The sequence below is a fragment of the Erpetoichthys calabaricus genome, chromosome 10, assembly GCF_900747795.2.
Source record: "Erpetoichthys calabaricus chromosome 10, fErpCal1.3, whole genome shotgun sequence".
NCBI lineage: Eukaryota > Metazoa > Chordata > Cladistia > Polypteriformes > Polypteridae > Erpetoichthys > Erpetoichthys calabaricus.
In genome coordinates, this window is record NC_041403.2 from 50503471 (window position 1) to 50519355 (window position 15885).

The following is a 15885-nucleotide window of genomic DNA, read 5'->3' on the forward strand; positions in this document are numbered from 1 at the left end:
ATTTTATTATACCTACTTAATTTTTATCGACATTTATCTAACTCTATATTTATTTTTCTAGTATCAGAATGTAGTTTAAGTTAATTTGTTTTGGTTTCAATAGATGTATTTTTCATATTATCGATTCTTGTTTTCTTTTTTTGACATCTTCGTACCCCCCTTTTTGTTACTTCACGCCCCCCTAGGGGGGCCCGCCCCACAGTTTAAGAACCACTGGTTCAGAGTAATCTTAAAGGACTGTATTCAAAGCGGGGCTGACTAGAAAAGACAAGTGGCTGGTTTTTTTAGGCAGTGGGGAGGAAGAGGAGGGTCCAACAGGAAACCAGTGGAAATGAGGTCAGTAGTAGGGCATGGTCTTGATAGGGACATGGAACCTGTTTGGGGTTTAGTTGGTCATCCCCTCTGGTGATCTGCAGAGTAGGGAGGAAAGACATTAGTGCACTTCGACAACCTCTGACTCCACGTTTTACCCTAAGTTAAGCCATTTGACTGCTTCCCATGCTCGCGTGTGTGATGATTGTGATGGACGGCCAGCAGCTCATCCTGGCCGACACACCAAGGATGCTAGATGCCGTCTTCCCTGCAGCCTAGAGGTGCCCCGTGCTTCACAACCCTGCTGGGTACCGTGGGTGCCACCGTATAACGCTGCAGGGAGACAAGGGGATTTTTGTTTCCCGTATAGCCCGGAAGTACTCCCAAGTCACAGGGACGGAAGAACAGAAGTACTTCCGGGCTGAAGAAAAATACAAGTCTCCATCTGACCCGGAAGTGCAGAAGGACAGGAGCACTTCCGGGTCAAGAACTATATAAAGGTCTATAGGAGACCCAGCAAGCGAGCCGGAGTTGGGAAGGAGTGTGACGGAGCTGCTGGGAGGAGAGGAGGAAAGATATTGTAGTATTGATTATTGATTTATTGTGTATTGTGGTGGTGGTGCTTTGAAGGCACATTATATTGAAGAAAAAAGAAATTAAAATATTTTCTGGTGCTTTTACCTGGTGTCTTGGACGTTTGTCTAGTGGGTTTGAGGAGTGACAGCGCCCTCTAGTGACACATGATATACAGTATATCTATATATATAAAATTCTTTTCGCGTTTGAAACGGAAATTACGTATGAGCGTTTGAAACGGAAATTACGTATGACCACAGAGGAACAGGAAAAACATTCTTAATAAACCTGATTCTTGCCGAGAGAGCAAATGGTGACATAGCTCTGGCTGTAGCTTTATGGGGAATCGCTTCTACATTATTAGATGGAGGCCGTACAGCACATTCGGCATTGCAATTACCATTAAACCTCGCTCACGACGAAAATCCAATTTGCAACATACGCAAGGGCTCTGGAAAGGCAAAAGTCTTGCAACATTCAACGATAATAGTTTGGGATGAATGCACCATGGCACATAAAAGAGCTTATGAAGCCTTGAACCGAACAATGCAAGATCTCAGAGATCCTACCAAAATAATGGGAGGTACTGTCATTTTACTCGCAGGAGATTTTTGTCAAACATTATCAGTTATTCCACAAGGGACACCAGCAGATGAACTCAGCGTGTGTTTAAAATCCATGATTCTCCCACGGTCAGTTATATGTCGCATGTTCTCGAGTAGGTACACCAAAAAATTTATACATTTATACACGTAATGGGCAAACAAAAAATGTAGTATACCCGAAAGCACTGCAGTAGTACTCAATGTATCTTTACTTCTTAAATGTTAATGTATTACTGTTTAATATACTTTTCTTATATGTTGTTCAAATTCTTTTATTAAAATACCAGTAATGGCGCACTGCACGATAACGTGCAGTGAATACACTTGACTTGAGCATTCATAGTATTCATCCTCTTTCTCTGTACGTTTAGCATTCGTTTGCTCAGAGGTTGATGTGCTTGCTGCTTCCTGAGCAGCTCTTCTTTACTCCACCCTAATGGCCCGCTGCTTCTCTTTCGTCGGCATCTTTTCGCGTTAAAACTGATTAAGTTAGTTTTTGTGTTGCAATTACTTAGTACATTTTCTTTAACCTTTCACTTAATCTGGCACTTAAGTCTTCAATCTGCCTCAAGAATGATTAGCGAAGGTGGTAGGGAATGAGAACGGCGCCCATACGCATGCACCTCACAAACGCCCTGCTGCGCGCTGCCGAGAGTTGATTCTACAATAAAATAAAATAAAGATAAGAGTAATAAAATCATCACCCCGAAAGCGGATAGTAGACATCATGTAGTATATGTGTACCAAATTTCAAGTCAATAGGTGAAACGGTTTGCCAGCTACAGGTGATTTAAAATCCTGGACAGACAAACGAACAGCCACGTTAGCGTATTATAGAAGAAGATTTTACTGTTTAATAATTTTATATTTATATGCAATGTGTTTCTTATATATTATATCATATTCTTATATGATAATTATGTTAATAATGTTGTTTATATTGATTTCTATGTTATTGTAAGTGCACGTTATTTGTTGAAAAATAAAATTGGCAATTAACAAACTTCTTTTATAAATACTACTTTTTATTTTTTTCTCTTGTACTCAGTTGCTGTGTCTCTGTCATTCCAAATGATACTGCATCACAAGCATTTTTGTAATAAAATGCATTGCATTTATCATTTTAACAGAAGAACCATTCACATGAACATTCTAGAAAGACCCTTTATTTATTTAGATATGTAATCTGCTCCATATAGTAATTAGCCATGTACAGATGGTAACAGATTTGTGAAATACCAGTGGCTCATGGTTTTAAAAAACTTTCTAAATCTGTTAGTGTCCTCCTATAGGTAGCCTAACCATACATTAAAGATTTCATTTTTTATTTTTACACTACATATTAGGACGTTTGTCAAAGCAACAAATAAAACAGAAGACATCACTCCTCTTGGATGTGGAGCAACATCAAAGCAGTGTTCAATTAAAAACAAACACAAACATTAAATGTATTGATAATTCTGTATATCTTGCCACTGCAGGATCCTTAATAATTGCAAAGCAAACATTAAGCAACATACAATAAATTATACACATAGAAATTAAATATTAATAGAACTCTTCAGGGAGCTTCTTTGTCAATATTTGAATGTGATGTACAAATGCATGTAGTTAATAATGATTAAAAACACGTCAATCTTTAATACACACACAGCCTGTGCATGGAACAAGACTGCTTGCTCTGTTATAAATACAATTTGTAAAAACAAATTTATTTTCGTATGATTTTAACTTCATTTAAGCAATTGTTGGAGGTGTAACATCATCGACATTGGTTTCACTGGGGTGACATGATCGGTATTGGGTTCAATGGGGCTCAGAAGCGCTCCAAACTTGCAGTTGCATAATATGCCATTTATATAAAACGTTAGCTTTCATGCATGCACCTATCCGCTGTTCTACCACTTGTGATATATGACGCAAGCGTTCTTTTATACTAATAAGCACAACAGTTTTAAAACATGATTTCGTTTAAATGAAAAATAACGGTCCGTTTAGTTATGTGTAGCTGCGAGGCACTGAACTGTAGACGTCAACAGAAACCTGCGGAGGCAGGCAACGAACAGCAGTGAAACGGTAGCGCCCACTACTGGTCATCTTCCCGCATTAGACCTTGACGGAATTACAAAGAAAAGTGGAAGAAATAATGTTGTCCCGTAAAGTTAAGATACGTCCTGACGAGAATAGTAAAGCCGAGATAATGAAAAAAAAATCCGTATTGTTATATTTGAATTTTAGAAACAGGACGTGGAAAAAGGAATGTCCAGTTACGTAAAAAACGTGAAATGAATACACCTTCAGCCAAAGAGACAGATAGATGCCTGATATCACTTACAATTAAAGTCTTGAGCCGACTACATCGTATCTATTTTGATTCGACAAAAACAAGGATGCATATTTTTGAGTTGAATTAGAGACTGTTTCACGCAGATTAATGAAGAGAATCTTCTCTAGAACTGACTTCCATTTATTTCATGAAAGTCTAAGTTAAATGTCCCGTTCCCAAGAATATTTTAGCTCCATCTCAGATTATCTACAGTTGAACCATTTCTAAAACACTATTACAGTTTGTAAGTACAGTACTATATGTTTATCACAGCTAGAAAGCAAAATGTATACGATAGATACTGTAATTAGTATTTCAGCAACATCAAAAGTCAAAACTTTCAGAATACTAAGAATGCAGCAGGACTAAAAATAAAGTACATGAAGCCATAGGTGAAGAACCCTCGGGTAAAATACTTAAAACAACAGATGTCTCTAAACTGCAGAGATTAGACAGACAGGCTGCTATTTCATTGATGAATAGATAACCAGAGGCACAATACCTGCTGGGCGGAGTTTAAGGGGATCCTGAACCTCCCAGCGGATCCACATGTTACTTGAATATATATATATATATATATATTTTTACATTTTTAGCCACGGCTTGTGCAAAAATGTTTATAATCAACGAATACGATCATTTAATTTATCCTTCCTAATAAACTTTCACTTACGTCACCTACTCTTAAAATTGAGGGATTATTTTACTGTTTTAAATTTAGCTTGAGGGAAATCACTTCAATATTTTGTATACAGTATTTTCCTCTTTTACATGTCATATAGCTGCTGCTCCATCTACTAAAACTGATCCTCAAGCAGCTATTTGAATGACTGCAATGTCACGAGCGGATGTCTGTGTACCCGCGTCGTATCCTTGAATGTGTCGCACGTACAAACAGCGGTGGATCAATCGGAGGAAACCTCAGTCGCGAGTCACACACACCACCGTGACAAAATATTTCACAAAAATAAAATTTTCTTTGATAAAGTAAATGAAAAATAAAGAATACTCTAACTTTCCATCATTCAATCCATTTTCTAATCCAGTTATCCAGAATAAGAACGCAGAGAAGCTGGCGCTTAAACCCAGCAAGCATCGGAGACAATAAGGCAGGAACAATTACTGGACAGGACGCCAGCCCATCGTAGGATAAACACACTCGCATACACAGACAAGCAGCACACATACGGGACCAATTCAACATCCCTAACCTAACGAGACTGCATGTCTTTCAAAACAGTTTACTCAGGCCTATAGAACACTAATATCACGCCATGCATACATTTTGTAAATTGTTTAAAAATAAATGTTTATTTTGCCATATGTTTAATAAGCAGACACGAAAAGAAAAAAAATGGAACGTGTGTACTTTTTCATAATTTCAACTCTCGACCCAACGAGTTTTAAACGTGTTATTGTTTATAAATATGTATTACGAACAATTTATGGTTTTTGACTGGGAATGTCATGTAAATATCTAGCAGTATGGTTGTGACTTACAAAAAGCCAATTATATTTTATTGTTCGACTGCCAACCCAGCTTAAATGTCAAACTCCGTCCATGTACAGCGTATCTGTAACAGATTGATAGATTTCCTTAAATACGACAGCGTATCAGACTAAGCAGGCATTGATACTTACAGATCAGCACACTAATGTTGAATTAGTACGCATAAGTGCAAACACATTTTCAGTTCTAATTCTATTTGTTTAATCTGCGAAATACGCGAATGCTCCACTGAAACAACCAGAAGCAGCCCGAGCCGCGAATTGGATCGAGCTAACGGACTTTGACAATCGTATCTTTACTTCTCCCGCAGTGACCCAACAGCTTATTGTTTTACAATATTTTCCTCACAAGAGTCTCACAAATAAAAATAGTTGTGTGCCAATATTTTTGCGATGCTCCAGGGCATATACCTTCATAACTGTATTCAGTGCTCCACGGACAGTTATCGTTTATCTGTATTTTACAGATAATCGCATTAATGGAATAAAGACCTCCATTCACTAAACACGTGTATAATAATATCTTCCAGCTATTCTGTGTTTATTAGAGTGGATAATTCTGAAATACAACTGATTACTAAAGTGAGGAATATTCATGCTGGTATTTCAATCAACTGGTCAATAAACCCACATTGTGTCATTCTACTTAATTAATGTTGCACAACACAAAGCATATTAAAGGAGCCATCCTAATTAAATCTATCCATCTTGTACACCGACCTCTGCCCCACCCGAGGTCACTGCAGTGCCAGGGCAGTAACTCATTTTAACTTGATCAATAACAGCAGGAGCGGAACTTAATGTTTTTTACGCATTTATAATATACAGAGAATACAGATTTATAGTGTTTGAGTATAAAACACAAGGGTTTAAAAATTATGTAAAATAAAAATAAAAAATGATTGCATGTGGTAAAGCGAATTGAAGGATCAATTTTAGTTGATTAAACTAAAGCAGTATTAAACAACAATTGAAATTAATAGCATACTTGCTAATGTGTTTGTTCTTCGGATACTTATGAAAATAAATATTTTATCACAACCTAAACCCCTTCTGTTATTTTGAGTTCGGGGACGGTCAAAATATAGTGAAGGAACCAATTGGCACGGGGAACGATAAGTGGCCGGAATGTATTTTATGTGCACACAAGCTCTGGAGACGCCTGTGTGAATGAAGCTTAAGCTTTAGCAAACGTTTTACTTTGGTTCTCCAGAGATAAAGTATTTTATGTATTTTTACATGTCGTAGATTTTTTTAAATTAAACCACAGTATTGTAATCATTAGTGCAGGTGCCTTAATTTGGTACACGTACGTGATTAATTACTCAGGAAGCACTTTCTTGAGGTTGTATATTGTGACAGTTTTAATTTATTATGGCTTCATTCGTGGGAGTTCCAATTATATACTGGTTTCGGATAGTTGTCACATTATTTTTCTTACATTTTTATCGGACGTCTTTGTCGGCTCACGAAATTGAGGTAAATGTATAGCAATACAATTGTACTGTTTGTATTTGTTACACTGGATAAGGGTATCTTGTCTGTCATTATTTGGCATTACATTATTTGTTTCACAGCTTAAGTGAACACAACTTTTTTTGTTTCAAGCAAGAACAACGCATCGAAGATATAAAACTGAAAGGTACATTAAACTAACCGAGGAAATACATCAATTAGGCATCTGTCCTACAAAATTATAGGCATTTTTTTCATGTGAACATATGAATACTTATAGATAGGGTTGTGTAATCAGGAAATGTTTGGACGATTCAATTTTTTTTAATTATAAGCTAAATGGTTAATGTTGAGTTTCATAACATTTCATGTACTGTGTGTAATATTTTTTTGTTTTCCCCAAATTAAGACCCAAGCAAGTCATTTTTTTAGAAGTGGACATACAAACAACTGGGCAGTACTGGTGAGTAATTTAATTGTCTCTTCATTGTCTTTAGTACTGTATGTTTCGGATGGCAACTGTAAATGATAGCACTGAATGTTTCATTTAAAGGACACCATTGTGAAATATGGAAGAAGACCTGCATGTAAATTGTCAAACTAGGATAAGGAATTGAATTTGACTATACATATATGAGTGGAAAAAACTAATTTATGTAACCAAGATTTTAAAGGAATTGTTGTGGCCCAAAATTATTTGAAATAACATAATTACCAACAGAGAGTGAGAGAGGTTAGGAGCCTGCACTGATCAGTGTGTTGCCGCATCCACCACATGACAAACCACCTCAAGATCCCGATTAGGGCCTGAGTGCAACCATACAATGGGTGACAGCTCCGCATCACACTAGTTCAGATGGAAGGGAACAGTGTGAGGGTTTTTATGGTGGCTGGAGTGCAGGGTTTTTTCCTTGCAGGGCTGGATGCAGATGAACGTCATACCCAGGACTGAGCAATTGCAGGTTCAGGGCCTTGCCCAATGGAGCAGAGTCACGTCTGGTGTTTATGGGATTTGAACCGGCAACCTTGCTAGTGCAGATCCCTACCTCAGAGCCACCACTCTGCCCATTACCAGCTGGCTACGGAATAAAGTCCTCAAAATACATAATTTGTATTTCTTAACAAGACATAGCTTCTTTAAGACTAAAGTTACTTATAGGAAGACTTGATAATTAGTTTATTATTACATTCAATACACAAAGCTTCAGTTAAACCATTGAGTTTAGTCCTAAAACACAGTGAACATAATATTCATAGGATTGTCATGAGGATAACATTTTGCAAAAATGATGTGTCTGGCCCAGATGCGTTTTTATCACATATCCCAAAAACAATTGCACATGAAATGAGCCCAGCTTTCACAGACATGTTCAAATTCTATCGTAACACATACATGGTACATGGGGGATTCAAACAAACCACTATACTGTAATGCTCTTTCTGAAATCTAAATTCTAAACGCATCTGAATGGCCATAATCCTGTAATAATTTTTTGTGTAACTATGAAGAACTTCGGCTAGAATATCCAATGAACAAAGGCAACAAGACAGCCAAAGAAAGAGGGACATAAGGCCTAGCATATCAGGTTAACAGGTTTTTGAATGCGCAATGGGATTGAAACAGACAGACTTACTACTATCCCCATTTTAATAAATAGATGTTTCGCTGTGCTAACTATTTTAATGTTCTGGACATTTAAGCTCATTCTAGAGTTATGTGAAATTAGTCAATAAATAACACTACCTTTTTAATTTTAGACTTCAACAACGCAGGAGTTTCACCTTTCAAGGTGTTCAAATTTTTTATCAGTGGCTGTGAAAACAAAGTGCAAGTATAGTACATGTAGACATTATGTACCCTTTTCAAAAGGCAAGTCTGCTGTTGTTTGGCTTCCCTTTCAAAAATGGATTGATTATCTTATTATTTTTAAAACTTAAGTGCAGCTAAACCCATTGAACTTGTACTGAATTGCTTTAAGTGCTGTGTGACTGGAAAGGCAAGCACATAATATAGGCCACAGTACAATGTTATGCAAGAAACCCAGAGATGTGTGTTCTCTTTTCTGTAGTACATGTCTGTCCAATTACTGAACAAGCTTTATCCATCACCGCGACACAAACTAGGGTGCGACAACATTTCATCAAAAGGCGCACACATGTATTGCATTTAGAGGTGGTATTTCAAGTAAGTGAACATAGTAAATGGGAGTTTTCTTTAGTATTTTGGAAGTATTGTTATAAAGGAAAACACACACAGTTTATTTTGCCTCTTTTTAATGTGCATGTACCATATAAATCTTGGAATGAGATTCAGGCAAGTGCAGTTAGCTATATGGTGAACAAAAATTACACTAAGGCATTGATCATGTTGAGTTAATTCAACAAAGCCATTTGTATATTGTGAAACCAAGGGGGTAGTTTTTGAGTGATTCACTGTGCTTTAGCAAAATGTTATTTTCTTCACATCAACAGCCAGCATAGTAATGAATAAATGACAGCACATACACTTCAGAATTTTCAAATTAATATACTATACAGCTGCACCATCTTTTGTTTTTGTTTGAGTAGTGTATTACATTGATACGCTAATAGCAAGCAGATTTATAACACTTTTGCAGCTGTAAGTTCACAGGAAGATTCTGAAGTTTACATTCTGCAGTTTTGCTCTTTTGATAGACTGGAATAAGTGGGTTTAAAAATATTATGTAATTATGTATTATGTAATGGTATTCTATTGTTTCAGTTTTGATGTAAAACGCTCATTTTCGTGGGTGTTTATGATTTCAGCACTTGATGTTTTTAGGCTGCAATGGGCTGTTCTCAAATCTTAACCCAATTAGTACTTACTTCAGAGTTCCTCAGAACACAATTTCCAAAACCCCCTTGCATCCCTAGCCACTGGCTGATTTATGAGTTTATTTATGGTATGACTAATGTTAAATTACTGGTAATAATGTAATTTAAAAAATTGCTGGGATGCACATTCCAGAGGAACCCTGCACAATATTTGTTAAGAAATGCTCTCTTTTATTCTAACTGAACAAAAAACGAACATGGTTCAAGTCCAAGTGGCTGTTAATGGCATTTTAAGTAGAGAGCCAAGATTCAGCCAAAACTCTGGCGCTGTAGCTGCTGGTAAGTAAGGCAGGATCAAGCATGGGTCAAATGTGTACCAAAGGAAATCTTTCAGTCCAAATTTGATTAAAAACATTTAGTGAAAATTCAAAGCGAACAGTCCACACAAGAATAGAGAAAAGTTGTTACACACGTAGAATAAAAGAAAAAAGGGAAAAAAAAAAGGGAAAAATGTTTTTTCTTGTTAAACTTGCATGGTGTCTCATATTATTTTAAGAATGAATGAGGACACATTGATATTTGTACTGAGTGTTTGATATTCCTACTTAAACTTAATTTGTAAAAGTCATTAGTCAAATGAGCTACAGTACAGTACAGGTAGTCGTTGATTTACGACCATGTTAGGTTCCGACAGACTGGTTGTAAGTCAAAATGGACATAAGATGGACCGGCTCATTCAAATGGTCTAGGGGCGCAGTAGTAACATGGCTACTTTGTACAGTAGTTGTGAGATCAGATGTTTGGGTCCCACGTCCTTCCTGCAAGAAGTTCACAAAATGCTTTGAGTATTGAGAAAAATGCTGTATAAATATAAAAAATTACTATTATTTTAACCATTTTGTTATCTTTACAACCTTTTTATTAACTTTCTTTAGATAGTGTGAAGATATTATTACAGTACTGTAGATATTTTTACTGTTTTATTTTCATTAAATCAAGCAATGCTCACACCACAGTTGGCTTAAAATTTATAGAACATACAAAAATAAAAAATGTATGTAGAAAATAGATACAAAATGTTTTACTGACCGCTCGTGCTTAGGTAGCAATCGTCAATGTTGCCACTAGAGGTATTTGAAGGTTTTTTTTTTTTAATAAACACACTGAGCTTTCTCTGCTCGTATATTTCACAATATGAATGAAAAGTATCTTGTGTCGTTCAATCAATCCTTGCAAATCTTTTGATATTTGTGTCCATTTGCTGAAAATATGTGAACAGCTTTAGTTCAGCAAAACCTTTAGATAACCCCTTAGTGGCGAATTTCCTTTCTGGCTTCTACTTGTCATACCTTTTCTCTTCTTCAGCAATTCTTTCTTCTTCCAAAGTGCTAAGTTCTGTATTCATAAGTTTTCCACATTCTTAATGTTGTAACTGAATGTAGTGAAACTGCTGCAAGAAATAAACTGAGATTGTGCTGAATGATGCAGCATGTGTACAGTAGTAGGAAGAAGAGAGCTGGCATGGCAAAATCTGCTGTTTGCCCATAAGACGTGGTAATGATAGTATATTGATGACTACCTGTACAGAAGTAATATTGTTACCTTATTATATTACAGAACCCCAAATTTAAACTACATTAATACGCATATTGGGTATAGGCATGCACTGAAGTGGAGATTCATCAAAGGAATTTCTTTAAAAGTCAAGGGACTCTACAGAAGGGGTGCAGCTTGTTCCATTATCAAGTGTATTAATTATTATTGCTCAAAAAATGCAGAGTTGTTTGAATTTGATTGCCCTACCTGCGGCTCTGTGAAATTCCTCCTGATGATTGTTATTTATTTCTCTCTCATAAAGACAGCATACATGTGTGAGTAGATCCAACTTCAAAGTTTGGCACACTTTTGCCATTGCTTTGCCAATATGTGTGGCATCCCTAGTGTTGTGTAGAAAATGCCCCATTGCAAAAAAAAATGTAAAAAAGAGAGAATTGTTCATTATATGCATCAATGTCAGCTAAAAGTCATGATTAGTGACATTAAACATTTCGTGCTTTAGAAGGTTGCTCAGATATATTAAAGTCTCGGATGTAAAATGGTAATGTTCATGCAGACACTTCTCTGGGCATGCCAGAATGTCTGATCAGAGTGTGATTACTTTTTTCTGGGCAGAATTTCGTGAAGGAGTTGTGCTTTTATGTGAATTGTTTGTTTAGGAAGGGAATTGACATTTTCAACATTTAGTCAACTTTCTCTGTTTCTTAAATAGCGCAGCTGGGGCATTTATGGACTTTACTCTTATGATTAGAGATTAAATAATGTGCATTAATTATTGCAACCTCAAAGCTTAATCCTTCATGTTAAACCTTCTATTTGCAGGTTAGTTTCAAAGCATTGGTTGCTCAGTAACTGAGCCAGATTTCATCAAATCTTTGTCTGTTCCATAAAAAAAAAAAAAAAAAAAAAAAAATTCTGAGTGCGTTTTAAAAAAAGCAGGATTAGCAAGTTATCTGCATCTTTTGGCCTTGCGGACCCTGGAATTCTGGCTTAATGTGTTCCAACAATTTTATTTTTTGCAAATTTAATGAAAGAGTGCTTAGAAAAAATTGACTTGGTGGAATTCAGCTATCATCATACTGATAATGTGTAACTTTGATCTTGCTTTTTTAATTAGTTGCAATTGCTTGCTTCCTTATTTGTTTTAGTGTCCAATGTTTGTCTTAACTTTCACAAAATTAATTTAACTTTATTATTGTACTAGTCATTTAGCCCATTACAATAACGGGCGCTAGAACAGTAGTGCATAAACATTAGTAGGAACAGTCTATATTAAATGGCAAGGGACTTTGACCTCATTCTTTTTGTTGGTCGTATTTTTCTTTCTTTCAGCCTTTCTTTTGTTGATGTTTACTTGCTGAGCTGACCGTTCTTCGTGGGCTGCCGCCGTGTATTGTGTGTCTTTAATTTTCTGTGACAGTAATACTGTCTTGTACGTCCGTAATATACCTTTAATTTTCTCTGGGGGTAATACAGGCGTGCATGTCGGTAATATGCCTTTAATCTCCTCTGACAGTAATACTGGCTTGTATGTGGCTATAATATGAGTCACTGTATTGTGTACCTTTAATTTCCTCTCGCAGTAATACTGGTTTGAATTTCCGTAAAACGCCTGTAACTTTCTGTGACAGTAATATCGCGCATTGCACCATGCCCCGCGCATGCGCACTTCACCAGAAGACACACACACACACGGACACCTGGACGCACACAGGGATTTTATTAAAGAGGATTATTTATATAATATTTTAAAAAAATCTTTGTTTTCTGTTCAGTGCTTTGCTGGCTTTAGTCTTTGAATTAAAGAGCAGATAACAAGGTATCACTCTCTTAGCTAGTAAATGTCCATTCATTTTAAGGTTTTGTTAAATATTTTTTCCACTTTTTGAGAGAATACAGTTATGACATGGGCCTAACTTGTTTTTTGCATTATTACAATTCTAGATCTGTTTGTGAGAATATTAGTTGTTATATTACAGTCATCTAAAGTGTAAAAAAAATCCATAAAGCATAGTCTGTAAATATGTAAGAGGATATTTAGCAGTCAGCTAAACTGAAAAATTTTATCATTTGTTTCTTTTCAGGTCTGCACATCAAGGTTTTGGTTCAACTATCGACATGTGGCCAATACACTTTCAGTTTATAGGAGTGTCAAAAGACTTGGCATTCCAGACAGGTGAATACAACTTGTATATTAAATGCTGAACTGTTCTTTTATTTGAAGTTTTCACATTAATCTACAATAAAATTTAGTCAAAATTTGTTTCAGAAATACAGTATGCCAGTATTAAACAACACCTGAATTACCAGGATGCTTTATTCTGTCAAATATGAAACTTATGTTATGAATATGTTATATTCAGCTTAAAATGCCCAGCATAAGGTTGAGGTTTTCTTGGTTCCACAGCTTGCATAACAGTAAATGAATGTGTTAAAGCTACTGCATTTGAAATGTAGATTCGCTTGCAATTTACAACACAGCTTTCTCAAATGTTCTTCTAAATCCAGTTTGGGGATTTTGGGGGAGTTGCTGCTCTTCAAAGTTACCCTGGGTGTAAGGCAGAAAACGCACCCGCATACTCACAAACACAAGCACATTTGACTGCGGCCAGTTTAGAGTCACAAGTTAACTTAACATCCACCTCTCTTGTGGGGACACGAAAGAAGACTGGAGAGCCTATGCAGAAATGGGGAGAACTCTACACAAAGAGTGACAGGTTGTCTGACATTCAAACCTAGGGTTCTGGATTGGTAAGGCAGCACTACAAAACATTCGACAACCTTGCTGCTCATGAAAAGTATGCTAAACTAGGGGGCTCTGCCCCCTGCTTACTTCGCTTGCCCACCCCCAGGTTTGGTTTACCCAATACACAATTTAAAGAGATTGTTAGTTTCATGGGAATTGTTACATATGCATTATTTTCACTTTTACTTTAAAACGTTTGTAAAAACAATACTTGTCCTTTTTTTCCGGTCCTGGGTGTGGTTACATCTTTCTCGCAGGACGTATAACGATGCTCGCGTTGTCAAGGGGGGGTGCTGCTGAACGCATGCTAAGGAGAAGCTGTCGGATCATCCGCTGGGTTTCTGCTGCTGGCGAGCTGCATGTTTTGCTTGTCACTTGTCGTTATTTTAAGAGCTGGGAGCAAGTTAGGCATTTGTATCGCGCCATCGTTTTTTTTTTTTTTTTTTTTTTTTTTGAGCCTTTCGAATTCCACTGCTTTCATAATCTCTAACCTGCTCTGCATGTGTATATAGCGTCAACATTTTTGAACATCTTTATGAAGTTCTACTTTGTCTTTTAATTCTGAGCCTGATTGGACATGCTTTTTTTTTTCTATTCCACTTGTTCCGGACTGATTATTACTTTCCTTATTTTCTGAATTTGCACCTAAATTATTCTTTTTCTTTTTTGCATTTTTTTCTCTCCAACGCTTTTGGGTCTCTTTTCTCTGTGTTGCTTTGTTCTTTGCTTAGTCGTCAACGTTTCATCTATAATGTATTGTCCTTATACACTTTATATGCACTGAGAGCCCTGGATCTGTGTGTGCTCAAAGCCTTTACATGACTGAGTGTTTTGCTGCCCGTGGTCTTATTTGATATTCGTTGTAAGTAGGGTGTGTCTTACAAGAATCGCATGTTCTACGTCCCCGCGAGACGGTCCTGGGTCAATCTCTTGGCACAAAGTCTCATGTTTAAGGTCCCCGCGAGACACTCCGTGGCAAATCTCTTTCATCTCACGGGTCATTTAAGTGTCTTCCGTGATCTTCATGTGAAGATCACGTTGAGCAAGTGGAACTTGATAAACCTAGCGAATCTTTCAGCATATTATTATAATTCTTTTAAACCATCTTACAAAATTTCCAATAATATTTCACTCCTTGTTTATCATTAACAAAACAATTTGTTATAAAGTTCTAATTTACAAAGGTTCTACATGAACCACAAACAAATTAATGATATCCTATTTGTCACCATTTTAAAGGCTTGTTGCTAACATGTTCATCATGGATAAATTGCTATGGCAGCTAGCTGTGTTTCAGCATCAAAGCAGTAACATATAAAGGATATTGCGATTCATTTTGGTAAGAATGAATCTTGGACTCGGTTATGCTCTTGTGCCTAGTGCAACACACATTAAGATAAAAGGTAGAATGACTGTTTTTGTGTAACAGAACAAGTATAACTAAATCCTATATTAAAGAAACCAGAAATTATTTTTCAGTTTTAATCTAATACACCAGAGTGTTTCAAGCAACTTTTGTTGGTCACAAACTTTGCAGCATGCAGCACTCACAGCTTCTAGAGACTGGGCTGGAATCCTTTGCTGTTTCTGTGGAATTTGCTTGTCATTCTCTGTCTGTTTAAGCTTTCCTCCATTTACTATAGGTTTTTCCTCCAAATCCCAAAGATATTCTTATGGGATCAGTTAACACCTCTGAATTGCTTTCTAATTCTGACTAGTTACTAAGATTCCTAGAAGTTACCAAGATGTGTTAGTCTGTTATGAAGTTATCTTGTGCTATAAATTTGTATGTTATATGCAGACCTTTTGGCTCCATTTGGGACCAGCCATTTGGGGGGGGGGGGGGGGGGGGTTTAGTATGTTGAGTATAGGTCGTAACGTTTTATTTATTATGAACATGTTCTGCTTAAGTTTGCATATGCTGGGTTTATGTTCAAATGTCTGTTAATGGCGTTTTTGTCTGATAGCCAAGATTCAGCCAGTTCTCTGGGACTTTTAGTACT

The 15885-nt window shown here is 36.6% G+C and overlaps 1 protein-coding gene across 1 annotated transcript in view; it reads left to right on the plus strand.

Moving 5' to 3' along the window:
* Positions 1 to 6454: 6454 nt before the first annotated feature.
* Positions 6455 to 15885, plus strand: part of pigk (phosphatidylinositol glycan anchor biosynthesis, class K) — a 69248-nt gene continuing 59817 nt past the window's right edge. The window contains exons 1-3 of the mRNA XM_028811188.2: positions 6455 to 6807; positions 7193 to 7246; positions 13221 to 13312. Of these exons, the coding sequence (XP_028667021.1) occupies positions 6703 to 6807; positions 7193 to 7246; positions 13221 to 13312 (251 nt within the window). The 5' untranslated portion in view covers positions 6455 to 6702. The remainder of the gene's footprint in view (positions 6808 to 7192; positions 7247 to 13220; positions 13313 to 15885) is intronic.